Source organism: Hyperolius riggenbachi, chromosome 10, assembly GCF_040937935.1.
Source record: "Hyperolius riggenbachi isolate aHypRig1 chromosome 10, aHypRig1.pri, whole genome shotgun sequence".
NCBI classification, from domain to species: Eukaryota; Metazoa; Chordata; class Amphibia; order Anura; family Hyperoliidae; genus Hyperolius; species Hyperolius riggenbachi.
This window is the reverse complement of record NC_090655.1, coordinates 240463032-240484422: the sequence shown is the minus strand read 5'-3', so window position 1 is coordinate 240484422 and position 21391 is coordinate 240463032. Positions and strand designations below refer to the sequence as shown.

The 21391-nt window shown below is 44.6% G+C and overlaps 1 protein-coding gene across 1 annotated transcript in view; it reads right to left on the bottom strand.

Annotated features, from left to right (window-relative positions):
- The window catches only part of LOC137536986 (uncharacterized), a 136712-nt gene extending 116868 nt beyond the window's left edge, over positions 1-19844 (bottom strand). The window contains 7 exon segments of the mRNA XM_068259149.1: positions 11360-12324; positions 15982-16111; positions 16229-16326; positions 16438-16567; positions 16643-16810; positions 17157-17273; positions 19790-19844. Of these exon segments, the coding sequence (XP_068115250.1) occupies positions 11360-12324; positions 15982-16111; positions 16229-16326; positions 16438-16567; positions 16643-16810; positions 17157-17261 (1596 nt within the window). The 5' untranslated portion in view covers positions 17262-17273; positions 19790-19844.
- Between the last annotated feature and the right edge of the window lie 1547 nt (positions 19845-21391).

Here is a 21391-nt window from a genome sequence, read left to right as displayed (position 1 = left end):
TTGAGGAATTATAGACAAGGGCAAAGCTGTTTGCAGGAAGAAAAGAGCAGCCTGAAACTTCAGTGCATGAGATCTGCAGGGGGAAAGAAACACACAAATGATCTCTTGAGATTAAAAAGGAAGGCTGTATACAGCCTGCTTGTGTATGGATGTATTTTCTATGTGGGGACATACTGTACATCAACCTACTTCCTGTTTTGGTGGCCATTTTGTTTGTTTATAAACAAACTTTTTAAAACTGTTTTTAACCACTTTTAATGCGGCGAGGAGCAGCGAAATTGTGACAGAGGGTAATAGGAGATGTCCCCTAACGTACTGGTATGTTTACTTTTGTGCGATTTTAACAATACAGATTCTCTTTAAAGAACACCCTAGGTGAAAATAAACTAATGAGATAAACAATTGAATCTATCTTCCTTCTCCTAAAAATGAAAAATATCTCATCAAAAAAGATATTCCACAGTTTTATGTTTAAATCTACTTTTTAAATTTTAACTGTTTTATTGTTTTTGCTCATTGACACATTCATTGAAGTATGCCAGAGCTAAAATGTATGAACTATTGACCCTTTGTATCTCTCTCCTGCTCTCAGAAGCCATTTTCTGCTAGGAAAGTGTTTTATAGTTGACATTTCTTATCAGTGAAGGTCACACTGTAGTCACTTCCTGTCAGGACTGATTCAGCCACTTACATACCTGATATTTAACTCTTTCAGGCAGAGAAAGAAAAAAAGGAACACAGCATAGTTATTTGTGTGCTAGGCACTGTACATACCCATGTCTATCTCATCATGTCACATGTCACCTCGGGTATCCTTTAAGGTTACACCAAAGTCTGGGCTTCCTCTTACACAACTTGGTTAATTTTCTAAAGCTTTCTAAAGCTTTTATTTATTAACTGTTGTGCATTCTTTTCTCCCTGCATCTGTGAGCAATCATGCTCAATCTGTGCCAGAAGTGTGTCCCACTGCAACATCGCCCTGCACTAGCCACTGATATCGTGGACGGTAACACCCTGGACTCAAAGCCCAATTAACCCAAAATCAACTGAGTAGTAATCTCCAAGGGGTACTGTTAACACTGAATAATTTGGGGTCACCCGGGACGGGACATCCGATCCCACCTCATATATCTAAGAACAAAAACTGCAAGATAGAGGTGTAGATGGGTATGGCCCAATTGATCATAAATACTATTTATTTGAAAATATTAAAATCTCTTTATTAATCCAATAATACAATATTTAAAACATACTAAAACATGTGCCCAGGCAATACAAACATCCCCCTACCCCTTCCCAACCGAAGCCTCCCACAGCCTATATCCACTGTTACTTAACCACTTGAGGACCACAGTTTTTTCGCCCCTTAAGGACCAGAGCCTTTTTCCCCATTCAGACCACTGCAGCTTTCACGGTTTATTGCTCAGTCATACAATCTACCACCTAAATGAATTTTACCTCCTTTTCTTGTCACTAATACAGCTTTCTTTTGGTGCTATTTAATTGCTGCTGCGAGTTTTAGTTTTTATCATATTCATCAAAAAAGACATGAATTTTGTCAAAAAAATGATTTTTTTTTTTACTTTCTGTGCTGACATTTTTCAAATAAAGTTAAATTTCTGTATACATTTTTGTCCAAATTTATTGTGCTACATGTCTTTGATTAAAAAAAACAAACATTCAGTGTATATTTATTGGTTTGGGTAAAAGTTATAGCGTTTACAAACTGTGGTGCAAAAAGTGAATTTTCCCATTTTGAAGCATCTCTGACTTTTTTGAGCACCTGTCATGTTTCATGAGGTGCTAAAATTCCAGGATAGTATAAATACCCCCCAAATGACCCCATTTTGGAAAGAAGACATCCCAAAGTATTCACTGAGAGGCATGGTCAGTTCATAGAAGATTTTATTTTTTGTCACAAGTTAGCGGAAAATGACACTTTGTGACAAAACAAAAAAGTTTCCATTTCTTCTAACTTGCGACCCAAAAAAAAATGAAATCTGCCACGGACTCACTATGCTCCTCTCTGAATACCTTGAAGTGTCTATTTTCCAAAATGATGTCATTTGTGGGGTGTGTTTACTGTCTTGGCATTTTGGGGGGGGGGGGGCCTAATTGTAAGCACCCCTGTAAAGCCTAAAGGTGCTCATTGGACTTTGGGCCCCTTAGCGCAGTTAGGCTGCAAAAAAGTGCCACACATGTGGTATTGCCGTGCTCAGAAGAAGTAGTATAATGTGTTTTCTGGTGTATTTTTACACATACCCATGCTGGGTGGGAGAAATATCTCTGTAAATGACAATTTTTTTGATTTTTTTTACACACAATTGTCCATTTACAGAGATATTTCTCCCACTCAGCATGGGTATGTGTAAAAATGCACCCCAAAACACATTACACTACTTCTCCTGAGTACGGCGGTACCACGTGTGGCACTTTTTTGCACCCTAACTGCACTAAGGGGCCCAAAGTCCAATGAGTACCTTTAGGATTTCACAGGTCATTTTGTGACATTTGGTTTCAAGACTACTCCTCATGGTTTAGGGCCCCTAAAATGCCAGGGCAGAATAGGAACCTCACTAATGACCCCATTTTAGAAAGAAGACACCCCAAGGTATTCCATTAGGAGTATGGTGAGTTCATAGAAGATTTAATTTTTTGTCACAAGTAGAGTTGGGCCGAACGGTTCGCCTGCGAACGGTTCCATGCGAACTTCCGTGGTTCGCGTCCCGCAGGCGAACCTTTGCGGAAGTTCGGTTCGCCCCATAATGCACCATGGAGGGTCAACTTTGACCCTCTACATCACAGTCAGCAGGCCCAGTGTAGCCAATTAGGCTACACTAGCCCCTGGAGCCCCACCCCCCTTATATAAGGCAGGCAGCGGCGGCCATTACGGTCACTCGTGTGCCTGCATTAGTGAGAGTAGGGCGAGCTGCTGCAGACTGTCTCTCATAGGGAAAGATTAGTTAGGCTTAGCTTGTTCCTGGCTGCATACCTGTTCTGTTCAGTGAGACCACTGCATACCTGTTCAGTGAACCTGCCGATGCATACCTGTTCTGTGAACCCACCACTGCATACCTGTTCTGTGAACCCACCACTGCATACCTGTTCAGTGAACCCACCACTGCATACCTGTTCAGTGAACCCACCACTGCATACCTGTTCAGTGAACCCGCCACTGCATACCTGTTCAGTGAACCCGCCACTGCATACCTGTTCAGTGAACCCGCCACTGCATACCTGTTCTGTGAACCCACCACTGCATACCTGTTCTGTGAACCCACCACTGCATACCTGTACTGTGAACCCACCACTGCATACCTGTTCAGTGAACCCACCACTGCATACCTGTTCAGTGAACCCACCACTGCATACCTGTTCAGTGAACCTGCCACTGCATACCTGTTCTGTGAACCCACCACTGCATACCTGTTCAGTGAACCCACCACTGCATACCTGTTCAGTGAACCCACCACTGCATACCTGTTCAGTGAACCCACCACTGCATACCTGTTCAGTGAACCCACCACTGCATACCTGTTCAGTGAACCTGCCACTGCATACCTGTTCTGTGAACCCACCACTGCATACCTGTTCTGTTCAGTGGACCCGCCACTGTATACCTGTTCTGTTCAGTGAACCCGCCACTGCATAACTGTTGTGTTCAGTGAACCCGCCACTGTATACCTGTACTGTTCAGTGAACCCGCCACTGCATACCTGTACTGTTCAGTGAACCTGCCACTGCATACCTGTTCTGTGAACCCACCACTCCATGGTGCGCACCAGTCCAGCACGGCCGTCACTACACAAACAGCTGTTTGTGGTGCGTTACACGGTGAGTTTGGTGTGTCAGTGTGAAGCAGTAACTTAATTACACTACCTGATTGATGTATACACATGCAAGATGTTTTAAAGCACTTTAGGCCTGTCATTTAGCATTCAATGTGATTTCTGCCCTTAAAACGCTGCTTTGCGTCAAATCCAGATTTTTCCCGGGGACTTTTGGCATGTATCCCACTCCGCCATGCCCCCCTCCAGGTGTTAGACCCCTTGAAACATCTTTTCCATCACTTTTGTGGCCAGCATAATTGTTTTTTTTTTTCAAAGTTCGCATCCCCATTGAAGTCTATTGCGGTTCGCGAACTTTAACGCGAACCGAACCTTTTGCGGAAGTTCGCGAACCCGGTTCGCGAACCTAAAATCGGAGGTTCGGCCCAACTCTAGTCACAAGTTAGCAGAAATTGATTTTTAATTGTTTTTTTTTTCACAAAGTGTCATTTTCCGTGTATTTTTACACATACCCATGCTGGGTGGGAGAAATATCTCTGTAAATGACAATATTTTGTTGTTCTTTTTACACAGAATTGTTCATTTACAGAGAGATTTCTCCCACCCAGCATGGGTATGTGTAAAAATACACCCCAAAACATATTATACTACTTCTCCTGAGTACGGCGATACCACATGTGACACTTTTTTGCAGCCTAGGTGCGCTAAGGGGCCCAACGTCCTATTCACAGGTCATTTTGAGGCATTTGTTTTCTAGACTACTCCTCACGGTTTAGGGCCCCTAAAATGCCAGGGCAGTATAGGAACCCCACAAGTGAACCCATTTTAGAAAGAAGACACCCCAAGGTATTCCGTTAGGTGTATGGTGAGTTCACAGAACATTTTATTTTTTGTCACAAGTTAGTGAAACATGACACTTTGTGAAAAAAAAAAAACAATAAAAATCAATTTCCGCTAACTTTTGACAAAAAATAAAATCTTCTATGAACTCGTCATACACCTAACAGAATACCTTGGGGTGTCTTTTTTCTAAAATGTTGTCACTTATGGGGTTCCTATACTGCCCTGGCATTTTACGGGCCCAAAACCGTGAGTAGTCTGGAAACCAAATGTCTCAAAATGACTGTTCAGGGGTATAAGCATCTGCAAATTTTGATGACAGGTGGTCTATGAGGAGGCAAATTTTGTGGAACCGGTCATAAGCAGGGTGGCCTTTTAGATGACAGGTTGTATTGGGCCTGATCTGATGGATAGGAGTGCTAGGGGAGTGACAGGAGGTGATTGATGGGTGTCTCAGGGGGTCGTTAGAGGGGAAAATAGATGCAATCAATGCACTGGGGAGGTGATCGGAAGGGGGTCTGAGGGTTTGGCCGAGTGATCAGTAGCTCACACGGGGCAAATTAGGGCCTGATCTGATGGATAGGTGTGCTAGGGGGTGACAGGAGGTGATTGATGGGTGTCTCAAGGTGTGATTAGAGGGGGGAATAGATGCAAGCAATGCACTGGCGAGGTGATCAGGGCTGGGGTCTGAGGGCGTGTGATTGGGTGCCTTAGGGGCAGATAGGGGTCTAATCTGATGGGTAACAGTGACAGGTGGTGATAGGGTGTGATTGATGGGTAATTAGTGGGTGTTTAGAAGAGAGAACAGATGTAAACAATGCACTTGGGAGGTGATCTGACGGCGGGTCTGCAGGCGATCTGATGGTGTGGGTGGGTGATCAGATTGCCCGGAAAGGGCAGGTTAGGGGCTGATTGATGGGTGGCAGTGACAGGGGGAATAAAAAAAATAGCGTTGACAGATAGTGACAGGGAGTGATTGATGGGTGATTGGGTGCAAACAGTGGTCTGGGGGGTGGGCAGGGGGGGGGGGGGGGGTCTGAGGGGTGCTGTGGGCGATCAGGGGGCGGGGGGGGGAGATCAGTGTGCTTGGGTGCAGACTAGGGTGGCTGCAGCCTGCCCTGGTGGTCCCTCGGACACTGGGACCACCAGGGCAGGAGGCAGCCTGTATAATAGGCTTTGTATACATTACAAAGCCTATTATACATTTTCTCAGCGGCGATCAGGCAGCTAGTAACCCGCTGGCGCTTCCGAACGGCCGGCGGGTTACAGTGCGAGGGGGGCGGAGCCTATCACCGGCGGCTGATCGCGTCACGAATGACGCGATCGCCGCATAACCACTCCCGCCGCTGCCGATGGGCGTATTGTGGTCGTTTGGGCCCAGCCCTTGCCGCCGCCCATCATCTGTGGGCAGTCGGCAAGTGGTTAAAAGTTGTACACCTCCGTATAATGAGCTCATATAATACAGCATAGAATGCTCAATGCTTATATGGCTGAACCAAGTCCAGTTTGTAAATGGATAATATCACACCAGATTGGTGGAAATGTAGTTAACTTCAGTGAAGCAAAGTAAGCAGATGTCAAAAGTTAGTATGCAAGCAAAGCAGGCACAAACTATAAGCTGTAATGATCAGTGGCCTTACTGTCCATGTCACCTCTAAGGGCCTTACAGACCGGTTATACTCAATCTTGCGTGGCGGCATGGCCTCGTAGTTAGCATGGTGGAGTTCAGAAATAGACCCCCCCCCCCCCTCCAAAACAAAAAAAAAACATAAGACAGGCTGTGTGTACACTGAGCCTGTCTGTCTGGTAAAACTTGTAGCAACGCTGGTCCGTTCAGGTGAGCACACATGCAGCACCACACACACCTAAGGGCCTTACAGACCTGTTAGCGCTCAATCTCGGTAAACGCGGCGCTTGTTCTGTCAGTGTGAAGTGGGCATAACCCTTACATTACCACTCTGGACATTTAAAAGCAGCCCTTTATTCCACAAATTTAGGAATGTACTGTGATTTCTGCCCTTTACCGATAAAAAACAGACTCTGCTCCTAACTTGCGTGAGTTGAGCTCAAAACGCAACCGCGATACACCACAAGCACGGCCGCTACTATGGTAGAGCGCATATTACTGTAATAGCGGCCGCACTAGTGGAGCATCGTGGCCACTCTACAAGTTCATCGTATGGCAGTTAGGAGCACACGGTATGCGGATAGTACCGTGCGGCGCATGCACATGGTAGTAGTAACACGCAATGTGTGTGTGCGTTCTGTTTAGCGCACTTTCCTGCATCAAGCCGTTAGTCACTAAGGTGCCTCCTATAGCTAGGCAGACACAAATTCATTTTTCGCAGCCCATTAACCACCCTGGCGTTCTATTAACTGCGCCAGGGTGGCGGCGCAGCAGTTTTTTAACATTATTTTTTTAAACTCATGTAGCTAGCCTAGAGCTAGCTACATGATGCCCCCTTCCCTGCGGCGTCCGGCGCGTACCTTCGATCGCTGCCTGCGCAAACCCTTCTAAGGAAATCCCGTTCTGAACGGGATTTCCTTTAGGGCTTCCTCCATCGCCATGACGACGATCGCGATGATCCACCCCTCAGTGCTGCCTGACACTGATCGGTTAGGCTGCGCAGGGATCTCAGCAGGAGGGGGGGTGTCGTTACGTGGCGGGTATCGGCGGCGATCGGGACCAGCATGCAGCAAGCAAAGTGCTTGCTGCGTGTTTAAAACAAAAATTGTGAAAATCGGCCTAGCGGGGCCTGAGCGGCGCCCTCCAGCGGTCATGGACGAGCTGAGCTCGCCCATACCGCCAAGGAGGTTAAATCACTTTGATTGAATCTGCCAGGCATCCATTGTTTCCAACCTACCTTATCGATTCACTTAAGGCCTGGAACCCACTACAAATCGCTAGCGTTTTTAAATAGCGTTTTGTAAGCGATTTCATTAGTGTTTTCCGGCGCTTTTGGAAGCAATTTTAAAAAGTGTAGGCTTTTTGCCAGCGATTGTGTAGCAATTTGCGATTTTAATTCTGATTGGTCCTTTCTATGTATCATAATTTTATTTACAGTTTGCAATACGCACTCAAATTTATTTACATTGGCAGAGCGTTTAGGAAAGTGCTAGCAATTTAAAGCGCTCCATAAACACTCAAAAAAATTGCTCTAGTGGGTTCCAGCCCTTAGACTGATTTTGGCCAGTTTGTCAATCGAAAGTGTGATGGGGGGCTGCATAGTGTTGCACTGCATTCAACACTTGCCGATCAGTCAACACTTAACAGATCTGTGGTTAAGTTTGTAACCTTTTCTTCCCAATTTTTACCATGATCATTTTTCATTATAATTATTAACACAGTAGATTGCAGAAGAAAAAAGTACACAAAGCAAAAAATTATGTATCTTTATTTCAAAATAAAAATATCTCCACCATAAACTGTAGCAGCAAAATCATTTCAGTGATCTGATGGGCAGGATAAACTGTCAAATACAATCTGGATATTTTACCTACAGTGGCCATTTCGAAGTATAAAAAAGACAACAGAGGAAAAAGTATATATTGTCACATCTCTTTCCCCAACACTGTATTTATATAGCCTTGACATCTTCTGCAGCACTTTACAGAGTACATAGCCATGTCACAGACTGACCTCAGAGAGGCTCAGTCTAATCCCTGCTATAGTCATAATAATAATAATACTACTTTAGGACATGAGACTATGACCATGGTAGGATTAGATTGTGGGCTCCTCTGAGGACATGACTATGTACTCTGTAATGTGCTGCAGAAGATGTCAGTGCTATATAAATACATAATAATAATATGGTAGGACATTAGACTATGCAAACATTAGACTGTGAGCTCCTCTGAGGACTGTCAGTGACATGACTATGTACTCTGCAATGTGCTGTAGAAAATGTTAGTGCTATATAAATTCCTAGTAATAATATGGTAGGGCATTAGACTATGAGATGATCCTGATGAGTCGCTAAGCGACGAAACTAGTTGAATGATGGGAACACGGAAGCAGGAAGCATGGCCACGAGCGGAACGGACTGAAGGATGGCAGCACAACCAAGCCCATCGGGTGGCCAAAGCACGGGGTAGAGCCCATAAAAACTCTGCGCGAACCTGAAAACTTCATGTTTGTAAGGGAGCACATTATGATGGCCCCGAAATGCTTTTATTTGATGGGACATGGTTCAAGGAAGCCTGATATTATGAAGTTGAGCATGGTGACATCCTGTAGAGGCAGGGGGCGGACAGATGACCCCCGCAGACACTGTAGACCAGAGGTCCTCAAACTAAGGCCCGCGGGCGGAATGCGGCCCCCCCAAGACTTTTCCACTGGCCCCCAAACACAAAATGTATAACTTATAGATGTGGCCCACTGCATCTTTAAATATCGATGGCCCGCATATAGAATAGCAGTGCTACCTATCCACATACTGTAGAAGCCAGCGAGCAGTCATTCGTTGTCTTCCAATCTAATTCTGCATCAAGTGACACTGCTGTCTAATTGGACGGCAGGTTGTCACCTGGGTATGCTTCAGTGTCTGGTGCACAAAGAGGTCCTTTAAAGAGAATCTGTATTGTTAAAATCACACAAAAGTAAACATACCAGTGCGTTAGGGGACATCTCCTATTACCCTCTGTCACAATTTCGCCGCTCCCCGCCGCATTAAAAGTGGTTAAAAACAGTTTTAAAAAGTTTGTTTATAAACAAACAAAATGGCCACCAAAACAGGAAGTAGGTTGATGTACAGTATGTCCACACATAGAAAATACATCCATACACAAGCAGGCTGTATACAGCCTTCCTTTTGAATCTCAAGAGATCATTTGTGTGTTTCTTTCCCCCTGCAGCTATCTTCCACTGAAGTTTCAGGCTGCTCTTTTCTTCCTGCAAACAGCTTTGCCCTTGTCTGTAATTCCTCACTATGTGAAAGCCCAGCCAGCTCAGAGGACGATTTATCCAGCTTGTAAAAGATAAGAGAGAAGAGAGAAGCTGCTCTAATCTAAATAACACACAGGCAGTGTGCATAGAGGGGCCTGGATGGGGAGTTCATAGCAGAACCACAACGCTGAAGAACTTGGCAGCCTTCCAGACACAGGCCTGACAAGTCTGACAAGAGAGAGATAAGTTGATTTATTACAGAGACTGTGATAGTACAAAGTGCTGCAGTAAGCCAGAACACATTAGAATAGCTTTTGGAACTTGTAGGATGATAAAAAACAGGATGCAATTTTTGTTACGGAGTCTCTTTAAGCGCCGCATGCTGGGAGTTCTCCCCCGGGCATGATTGGGGGAAATCAATACATAGATTCAATGTAATGTTTTCAACATAATTGTATGTATGTTCTGGACCTTGACCAAATGTATGCTGACCTCGGCCCTTGACCGAAAAAGTTTGGGGACCCCTGCTGTAGACCCATCTAGCTGAGGTCATATATTAAAGGGTGAGTTCTCACTGCTTGGGGTGAGGTGCTGGGGTGTCTCACTGAAGTGTCATTGATTTGCACCTGCCAGGAAACCTGTGACAAAGAGCTATGGGGCTGTGTGGACCCTTTTGTGGACTTTTATGGCCTTTCAAATACTTCCTTGAAGAATAGTGCACTTGTTTAGGAGGTTTTGTGTTTGAGAAATAAAGGAGCACACCACCAATATTTTTTCACCCTGGATAGATATCATCCCAAATTCCCAATACATTTTAATTGATCTTAGACTATGACTAGGGTAGGTATTATATTGTAGAACATGAGAAGATTGGGGGGTAAAAAACAAAGGATGCGTGGAAACACTTGGAGGCAGGTGATGACACATGAACGTGAGGGAGGACATCAGAAAAGGAGTGAGAAGCACCCCAAAGGAAAGGTAAAAATAACCGAGGGGGGGGGGTCAGAGAAATGGGAAAACAGATGGAAGCACATTAATGCAAGATATGACCATAAGAACCTGGTCAGGCTAGTGGTGGTGGGAAACACCAGGACACCGAGTAATAAGCAATGGAGAGGAAAGGAGAGGAAAGGTGCAAATAACAGACGATGGATGCAGATAATACTTAACCTCCCTGGCGGTATGATTATTTCCAGACTTTAGGGTCTTTTCAGCACATTTCAGACCGTAAAATCAGGAAAAAAAAAACATGCCGCCAGAAAGCCAGCAGCAGCCCCAGCACTCACTCACCTCCCTGGGCTCCAGCGCTGCAATTTTTCCTCCATCCTCCTGGTGGCGCTGTAACTCACTGATGGCGATTTCACCAGAGTGATTCAGAGCCTCGGAGGACAGGAAGGAGAACAGCTACCGACGTCTGGATCCCCCAGGAGGTGAGTAAAACCACCCGCTGCACGCTATACTCTGTATTGAGCTCCCGGTGGCTAGCCCAGCTCGGGCTTACCGCCAGGGAGGTTAAAGGACAAGTGAAGCGAGAGGGATATGATGGCTGCCATATTTTTTTCTTATCAAGCAATACCAGTTGCCTGGCTGCCCTGCTAATCCTGTAAGCCCTGAACAAGCATGCAGCAGATCAGGTGTTTCTGACATTATTGTCAGATCTGACAAGATTAGCTTCATGCTTGTTTCAGGTGTGTGATGCAGCCAAATAGATCAGCAGGGCTGCCAGGCAACTAGTAATGCTTAAAAAGAAAAAAAGATATGACAGCTTCCATATTCTTCTCACTTCAGTTGTCCTTTAAGATTCACCAAATGCGTAGCCCTCATTCTAACCATCAAACTATACATTTTTCTTTGTGTGAACTTTCAGGTGTTTAAAAAGGTTTGCTTTCTGGCTAAAACATCTTCCACACTCTGGACAGGTAAAAGGACGCTCACCTGTGTGACTTCTCTGGTGTCTAAAAAGGGTTCCCGTCTGGCTGAAACCTTTCCCACACTCTGAACATAAAAATGGCCGCTCGCCTGTGTGACTTCTCTGATGTGTGAGAAAATCATGTTTCTGAACAAAACCTTTTCCGCACTCTGAACAAGAAAATGGAAACTCACCAGTGTGGTTTCTCTGGTGTGTGAGAAGATGTCCTTTGCGAGTGAAACTTTTACCACAGTCCAAGCAAGAAAAGGGGCGCTCGCCTGTGTGACGTCTCTGGTGTATCAAGAGTGAGCCTTTACGAATGAAACATTTCCCACACTCTGAACACAAAAACGGCCGCTTGCCCGTGTGACTACGCTGATGCCTGAGAAGGTTTTGTCTATGTATGAAACACTTGCCACATTCTGAACATGAAAATGGATGTTCGGCAGCATGAGTCTTCTGGTGGTCATGAAGCTGTTCCTGACGAAGGTAGTTTTGCCCACACACTGAACACGAAAAAGGACTGTCACTCATGTGACATTTTTGATGAATAATAAGGACTCCTTTCTGACTAAAACTGTTACCACACTCTGAATATGAAAAACGGGAGTCCGCAATGTGCTCTCCCTGGTGTACTGTCAGATGTGATTTATTGCTGAAACATTTCCCAAGTACAGGACACAGGAATCCATTATCACCACTTATGTTCCTGGAGGGGTCCTCAGGGGTAGAGGGATGCTCAGGCTTAGGGGAATCCGTGAATGTATCTGTACAGCTTAGTCTGCAGTGTAAACTCCCGGTATTGAGATTACTTCTTGGAGAGCCTTGGTCGATTCCATTATTCTCCGGGGATGGAATGAGACGTCCCTCTGAGGGGCTCCGAACATCATCTCCATCTCCTAGGGATAAATAGTAAACATAAAAGTATACAATTATATTACAAGTTTTGTGGTGGGGATTTATCTATGTTGGCTAAAGTGGGATAAAACTCTGACATAACATTCAATAAGAATGTGTTTTCCTACTTTTTATTACCCATACAGTTACCATATTTTCTTTTGTGCACAAGTAATATTGTCTCTTTACAAATTCCCAAAGTACAGTTTACCTGCTCTGAAAGCTGCCATTGCATTTTACTGCATAGCTGCTGTATTTACATATTAATATCTATTTAGTGATCATTTCTCACCTCTCTCGGTTCAGCGTGATCAAGCTGCTGGCTGTATACTAATTGTTGCAACAGAAGAATGTAAACAAAATAAAAGTGATGTGTTTAACTGTTTGAATGCTGTTCTGCTACAATTTTTGTGGTAGTAGATTTTATGATGTAATATTTTAGAACAAAGAGGAAATGCTGAGTTTCTTACCACCCTGGGGTACGTGTGAAACTCAAAGCCCATGGGCCGAACCTGCCCCTCTAGCCATGTTGTGTAGCCCATGAGAGATTTAACTCTCCCAGTTATATGCTAGACTATGTCCAAATTAAGTGCGGGGATGGGGGTTAATTGTTTATTATTGTAATATTGGTCCAATATACTAAAATTGTCTGCCACTACATGCCACTGTTGCACAACACATTGATCGCCGACCGGTCTCACTCTCTGCCACATGAGATAAAATTATCATATTACTATTACGTGGGCGCCATTGCCGGATCTAGTCCAGCATTGTATCCCCTTATGTGGATCAGAGTGGTGGACTTTGATCCCCTCCAGCACCACTCTGCGCCGCATAATAAATTTTTGCAGGAGTGTGCGCAAGGGGCCAGAGCCACAGCATGCAAGCTGGTTCTGGCCACGCCCCCTGCCACTGATACGGGGTCACCTCTTTGCTATAGTTTAAAGAGGTACAGACCCTCCAGATCCCCGCCGCCACCGCACATCCCAATCATCCCATCCCACCCCCCCCCGAAGCACGGTGGGAAAAAATAAGCGCTGGAGGAGACATGGGAGGGAATAGGGAAGGAGAAGGTTAAATGTTCATAACTGTAAGGAGGAAATGGAGATCACCTACTTGTGTTGTATATGTGCTCACAGCTAACTAGAAGGTACAACACAGTCAACTAATATACAGGCCCCACTAAGCATTTCTATGGAGAAGGTGGATGGAAGCCGATGTAAGTCTACTCACGTATTTGACTGCTGCTCCCCCATTTCCTCCTTGCACTGCACATGGCAGCACATTGCCTTCCCATGCGGAGCAGTCCGCCAGTGCAGCGGACACATTCATGGACCAGACATTAGAGGGTGCCCACCTCCCACATTAAATTCTAATAAACAATTTGGCCATAAACAAACTAGGTTTTAGATTTCAGCTCCTTATGTGAATACTCCTTCCTTACAGGCTCAACATATGCTACAAAAGCAACTGAAGGTTCCTCTAAAGGTGTTCATACATTACAATACAATTTTGTGGGCCAATTGACTTTTCCATCTGATAATATTATCAATTCGGAGGAGAATGGATGCCACAATACGGCCACCTGTTCAAAAGGATCGACCAGGCCTGTTGGAAAATCTCAGTCGCATGGGCTTAAGCAGGTGGTTGCTGGGAGTTACATTTCCCAGCAACCAACGGTCCCCTGGGTGGTGTTCCCCCCCCCCCCCCTCCGGCCTGTGGTGGGTGAAAGATCGCCTGTGACATTGGTGCTACTCCTCACCACCTCCAGTGTCTGGCCTCCTTTTCGATTGTCACTGCGAGCACCCTTGTGTCCTCCTGACAATGCAAAAAGACACTGCCGGAGACAAGGATTCACACTTGCATGACAGATGAGCCTCCAACACTCACCACAGGAGAAAAAGAGGGGTGACAAATATACAAGGGGGGCGATAGTGGTGGCACTAAGGCAATTTAATGCTGAAATCTATTGAAAATCGGTGAGCAGTGTGTGGGCAAGTAATAAATTCTTCTCTTATCAGATTCGATCTGAGGGGGATCTAGCTAATGGTCAATCTGGTGGTAGATCTAGTATGTTTGTGTAAAGAGAGGGAAGAAAAAAAAGGGAGGGGAAGCAGGAGTAATTTAAGTGTATTTTCCTTATTCCATGAGCAGAAACAGATCAGGGTCCTGCTCACACTGGGCAGTTGCCTGATTGCAACTTGTATTTTCGCATGTGGGTTTAAGGGGCACGATCGCGAAAAAGTGTAAAATTTAACTGTTGACGTTATCAGATTTCTACTACCTGCTATAAGTGACAGCAACACAGGAGAAAGGTAATTTATGTGTCATTTTACTCTGGGAAAATGTACTTCTTATTTGTATACGTTCACATGTTTTTTAAATTTTACAATTTTCGCGATAGTGGTGCACACTTTTAATTATGATTGGGCAATCACTGACCAATTTTACCATCTCTATGTAGTATGAGGGTTTACCTACACAATCTGTGTAGCTTCTGCTCAGGCTCATTAATCTTCTGGCTCTTTTATTTGGCCTGAGGAAGTGGACACAGACCCACAAAATGCATTGTCAGTGCAAATAAAAGTTTGTTGTTTAGTATGCAAATTTGTCTTCATTAAGGTAAGCCACCACTCCCTTTTTATTTTAGCTGTTTTTAATAGTTTTATTATACTTTGGGCACCTCTTTTCCCCTTTGTATTACCCACCCTCTTTTCGGAGGGGTGTTCTTTGTGCTCAGGAGTGTTTCCACCACCCCCACAACCATCTAGAGTGTTTTATAAAGAGAGCGAACACGTGCAGCCCAACTGGACACCAGGGTTGGTTGCCCGTCTGCAACTTTCCTTTGTGAGTACAACCAGTTACATTTTCACACTTGACCACTGTTGTGACATACTGCACCATTTGGGCTCCCGTTGTCGCAGTGGCATTACTGAAAAATGTAACTACGTATATCAGAATGAGAAAAGATTTTACAATGGGCAAACATTTACTAAATCATTGCAAATAAATGTAGTAGAAATAGCAATTCATTAATTTAGTTATATACTGTAAAGTTCTTCTTTAAAGAGGATTTGTAACTTACAAAATGCCCCTGGGGGGGTACTTACCTTGGTAGGGGGAAGCCTCTGGATCCTAACGAGGCTTCCCCCGTCCTCCTGTGTCCCACGGGGGGCTCGCTGCAGCCCACTGAACAGCAGGCATGTAAATATTTACCTTCACGGCTCCAGCGCAGGCGCAGTGGCGGCTCTTCGCTCAGAAATAGGCGGAAATAGCCGATCGCTGTCGGGCCGCTCTACTGTGCAGGTGCAAGACGCCTGCACAGCAGAGCAGACCCAACTGAGATCAGCTATTTCTGCCTATTTCCGAGCAGAGAGCTGCAACAGCGCCCCAGCTGGAACAGAGAAAGGTAAATATTGCACAGCCTGTCAAATTGTCGGCTGTGCATTCAGTGGGCTGCAGCGAGACCTCTGTGGGACACAGGGGAACGGGGGAAGCCTTGATAGGATCCAGAGGCTTCCCCCACCCGAGGTGAGTACCCCCCATGGGAACTTTTTTTTATTACAGAGTCTCTATAATTTATAAAAGAAGGAAAACAATTGATCAACTTAAAACTAAAAAAAGGACATTATCAGCATCAGGTAAGGTTATTTCCTCACCTGTAACGGGCATTCCTAATTCACTGGTCACCATCATGTCTCCCTCCTCCATACACTGCCAGCCACCCGTCACTTCTGTCTCCTCTTCTTCTTCTTTAATCTCCTGTTTTATATCAGTCAGTTCTTCAGCCTAAATCCACAAAATCATGGAAGAAAGAATTTTTCACACATTACACTTAATGAACAGAGACTCTATAGTAGAATATAATTTCAGAGATTTTAAACACACAAGTTGTTAACCACCTACCTGATATTGCAGCGCATAGCTGTGATATTCCTGTGGACAATCCTGGGAATGAAGAGGACCTGTACTGCTCTCTGGTGGGATTGTGTTACTGGATCCATCTGCAGGAAATGTACTGACTAAATACATGATCTCTATGAGATTATCAGCTGATGGAGGATCTAGGTGGACCCTCCATACTTCTCTTTTCTGTACAAGAAATGCAAGTCTACCTTTAACTGTTGATGTGAGGGGTGGATGATTCTCCATAATGATATTCTTGTAGAGGTCTTTGTGTCCTTCTATATACTGCCACTCCTCCATGGAGAAATTGATGGTGACATCTTGACATCTTATAGGAACCTGACACACACAATGATACCATCACCATTCAGACATACCCTTGGGTAATGTCCCATAATTCCCAGCACTGCTCACCTGTCCTGTCAGCAGCTCTATCATTTTGTAGATGACGTCTAGAATCTTCTTCCCGGCTCTCTCTGGTGTCAGGATGTGAGGTGAAGGCTCTGTGATGGGAGATGGTCCATGTAGACAGCTTTTGGGAGACAACAGTTCTCTAGACGTTTCCTTCACCATTTTATAATTCTGTGTAGACACACGATGACAGTCACCATGTATATTTCCCAAACTCCTCACTTAAAAGGTCAACTGAGAGGGATATGGAGGCTGCCATATTTATTTCCTTTTAAACAATGCCAGTTGACTGGCATCCTGCTGATATTTCATGCATCAGTAGTGACTGAATCACACCCTTGAAACAAGCATGCAGAAAATGCTGTCAAACATCTTATCTGCATGCTTGTTCTGGGTCTATAACTTAAATTATCAGAGGCATTGTGTAAAATGAAATAAACATGGCAGCCTCCATATCCTTCTTAATTCAGTTGTGCTTTAATGAATATATCCTGTGACATCTGAGAATCCTCCTCACCTCTCCAGTTAGCAGATAGACGAACTCCAGTGTGAGGTCCAATATCTTCTTGGTCATGTGGTTCTGGCCCTCATCCATCCTTATGAATGTGATCATGTGATCCATCCAGGTAGGTCCCTGTAGAGAGATAATCAACTTGAGATGAAAAGGGGAGAGAGAGAGACTGACTGCTGGGGAAAGGAGGGGTTGGGGAAATCAGTTACTTTCCTGCAGCTTATGTCAAAGGTACAAACATAGATCTAGCAAAACAAAAATTAAAGTGTGATTATAATCTTGAGGCCTCTTTCACAGTGCGACATTAAAGTCACACGTTAAAACAACATTTAACGCAGAATAACTCACTGCAATGAAAAATCAATGCCCTGTTCACATTGCACACGTTGCGTTGGTGTCTAACGCTGCACGTTAAGTGAAAGTACTGCATGCAGTGCGTTATACACGTTATTAGCTGCGTTAGGCTGTTTGCACATGCTCAGTAATGACTTGGAAGCACACTCTTCATTGCCTGTATGTTCTACTGTATGCGATGATAATGAGGCATTAAGTTGCGTTGCGCCTTTTTGGGGGCGTTGCGTTGTAATTGGCATTGCGACTTTAACGTTGCATCAAAACGCAATGTCCTACTGTGAAAGAGGCCTAAAACTAACATTTCAGCAACTACTCTTAGGTACATAGAAAAACATTTGAGAGCATTCCCTGTGTGTAAAAACATGTACTTTCATTGCAAAGAATAGTATAGGCTTGCTTATTTCTGGCTAATTGTAAAAGGTAATCACTGCTGGCGATACTCTCTCTGTCTGTATCTTCACTCTGCCTCCCTTTTCTGCAGAAGTGACTCCGCTGTTGCCAGGGCGGGAGGGAAGAGGACAGAATAAAGACACAGGCAGAGAGCTTCCGGCGGCAAAGATTAAATGTGCCATGACGAGAAATATGCAAGCCTTTACTGCTCTTTGCAGTGAAAAAAAATGTTTTTTACAAACAATGAATACGTGTGAATACTTTCAAATGTCTTTTTATGCATCTAAGACTTACTGAAATTTTAGTTTTGGGAGTATAACCCCCCTTTAAGACCACAAATTTCCAAAACAGCAGTGACCGATTGAGACACACATCTTCGATGGTGTCCTCAAGAAACTGGTATGTACAACAAGAGAATAGTACATGGTAGTAGTCTTGTACGCATATAAATACAAGGATTGTCACCCACTGGAATCGGTACTCAATCCTTTGAGCGACAAGTGGGGTCGAGGCTGTACAGACATCACTAGCCTGCAAGGTAGCAACACTTTCTCTTGTTCTGGAGGGGAAAGGAGGGTTTACGGCATGGCACCCGATGAAGTTGCATTTAGCAGGCAGGGGTAGTAGAATGATACCTTTGGCCTGCACTTAGCTGAGATAACCTGACAAGTTGATCATATCGAGGGCTGGATTTACGGCAGAGGGGACCCTGTTCGGCCACCTCAGCTAAAAACCATGTAGCGTGTGTACAAGGCTTTGATGAGCACCAGGTGTACAAGAACTTGCATTTAACGGAAAGATTGTTAGAATCATATACATACAACTGGCAGCCAACAAGGACATCCAGCTATCAATTCTGAGGGATCAGCCCAGATAAGCGAATCACACAGCCTCATGTGCATGAGTGAAGCCTCATACACATATACGAGGCACGTCATCCAGTGGGGAAAAGGATCAGCAGGGCCGAGGCTGTACAGATGCCTCGCTAGCCTACAGGCTAGGGATGTGTTCTGTCACTATGCAAAGGGCCAATGGAGAGACAAGGGAGTTGTGTCAAATGTAGAAAGGGGAGAACAATGCAGAATCAATCCACCAGGGCGATCGCGAGCCAAGGTGTTGAGGGCTATCCGGAGCTGCTGTACACACACTAAAGCTTATTATTACCGTCACAGGTTCACTAGTTGTCCTTCTTTTGAGCAACTCATCTTCAATAAATGAGTGTTTACCTACTGCCTGAAAGTCACACGCCATCTTAAAGATGTAATTAATGTAGTTCCCTCCAGTCATCTAAATGTAGATCACTCAAGAAGGTGGAGGGCGCTTATTACAGGGATCCCTTATTGTGTAAACTTGGCCCGCAGCTAACCAGTATAGTGTGGGTACCCACTCCCCCACACATAAAATATAGGTCTAAAAGGCAAAAAACAGGTTGCGCTGGGCACATATATTCATATATAGCAATAGTAATATTTTAAAAAATGCCAAAAAAAATGCCAAACATACATAGAATCAAAAGTTTATATATGTACAGTTTAATTTCCTCATATATGAGCGTCAATAGTACAATAAGAAAATTCCTAGTATAAAATCAATTAATCTGGCGGTCAGCAGTCATCATTAGTTTAAATGCTGCTTCTGACTGGTGAACGTGTATAAAAACAAAGGTGTGTGACATTGAAGTGTAAGCTCCTGTGGTGCAGAGATAATGGAAGGGAATCAGTACAGCGCTGTGGAATATGTCAGAGCTATATACATGTGTAATAATAAGTATGTATGTAGCAGCAACTGGTGATGGGAGGAGCCACAGGGGTGTTATGTGTTACAGGCTATATAAATCCTTCCTGTACTACGATATTTACATATAAAACATACAAAATAAAGTTTTCTGTCATTACCTCCTCTGCTGCCAGTACCAGCAATGTCTCCTCTCTACTTCCTCCAGCCTCCTCTATAACTTCCTGTCTGTGGCTCCTCCCCTTCCTGGCCCTGTATTATTGCACTCTGTGTGTGTGTGGGATGGGGCTGTAGAGATCACAGCTCTCCTGTGAGTAGGGTTGCCACCTTTATGGTGAAAAAATACCGGCTTGTGGGTGTGGCCTGAGGGGTGTGGTCTAAAAGTGGGAGTGGTGTGTCACGGACTTTTTAAAGGACAACTGACCTGAGAGGGATATGGAGGCTGCCATAATTTATTTACTTTGAAGCAACACAAATTTCCTGGCTGTCCTGCTGATCCTCTACCTCTAATAGTTTTAGCCACAGCCCCTGAACAAGCATGCAGATCAGAGTTTTCTGACTAATGCTGGGTACACGCGATACATTTTTCCGCTCGATTTTTCAACCCGTTCGTTTTATCCGCTCAATTCTCCACTCGATTCTCTTATCTTCCATTCACTTCTATGACAAATAGAATCGATCAGAAGGAATATCGGACATGACAGGAATTATCTATCAGATCCATCTATCGAGCGGAAAAATGTATTGTGCATACCCAGCATAGAAGTGTGACAAGATTAGCTGCAAGCTTGTGTCGGGTGTTTGATGCAGACACTACTAATGCCAGAAAGCTCAGCTGGACAGCCAGGCAAGCAACTGGCTTTGTTTTAAAGGAAATCAATATGCCATCCTCCTTATCCCTCTCTCAGGTCACTTGACCTTTAATGCTTGGTACACACTATACAATTTTCTGACAGATTTACTGTCAGATAGACTATTTCCAACAGGTCCAATCTGATTTCCGATAGATTTTCTGTTCACTTCTATGGGAAATCTACCGGAAATCAGAACAGAAATAGTAAATCTGATAGTAAATCAGTCAGAAAATGGTTTAGTATGTACCTAGCATTAGGCTCAATCTGGGTCTCATGGAGGCAGCATTAATGGGTGTATTTATACTTACCTGGGGAGCTTCCTCCAGCCCTATGAGGTGTGGGGGCTCCCTAGCCAGCTGTTTCATTCACTTGATATGCTCCCCCTGGTAATATCTGGCTGGCCGCGCTCTTCTGTGCCATGCATCTACCTATGTAGTGCTCCTGCAGCGGGGAGCATTACACACATGTGCGGTAGTGGCTGGGTTGCGTATATGCAGATGCGCATGACTGGTTGTGACTGACCAGATTACCGGGGGATATCAAGTGAACGGAGAGGCTGCAAGTGAGCCCACACACTTCATGGGGCTGGAAAAAGCCCCAGGTAAGTATAAATACACCTATTATATCAGGTACACTTTAACCTCCTTGCGACCGACTAACGCTGATGGGCAGTCGCAAGGTGGCTCCCCCAGGACCGTCTAATGCCGGCTGGCAACAAGTCCTGGGGGAGGAGCGGAGTTACGAGATCAGTTGCCTGCAGGCGGCAGCCTGTTTCACATTAAAAAAAAAATAGTTTATTTACATGTACAGCCCTGCGATCTACCGCAGCGCTGTACGGGGGACAGCTCTGTAACTGAGCTGTCCCCTCGAGTGTGCCACAAGAAGATCCCTCTCATAGGCTGATGCCTA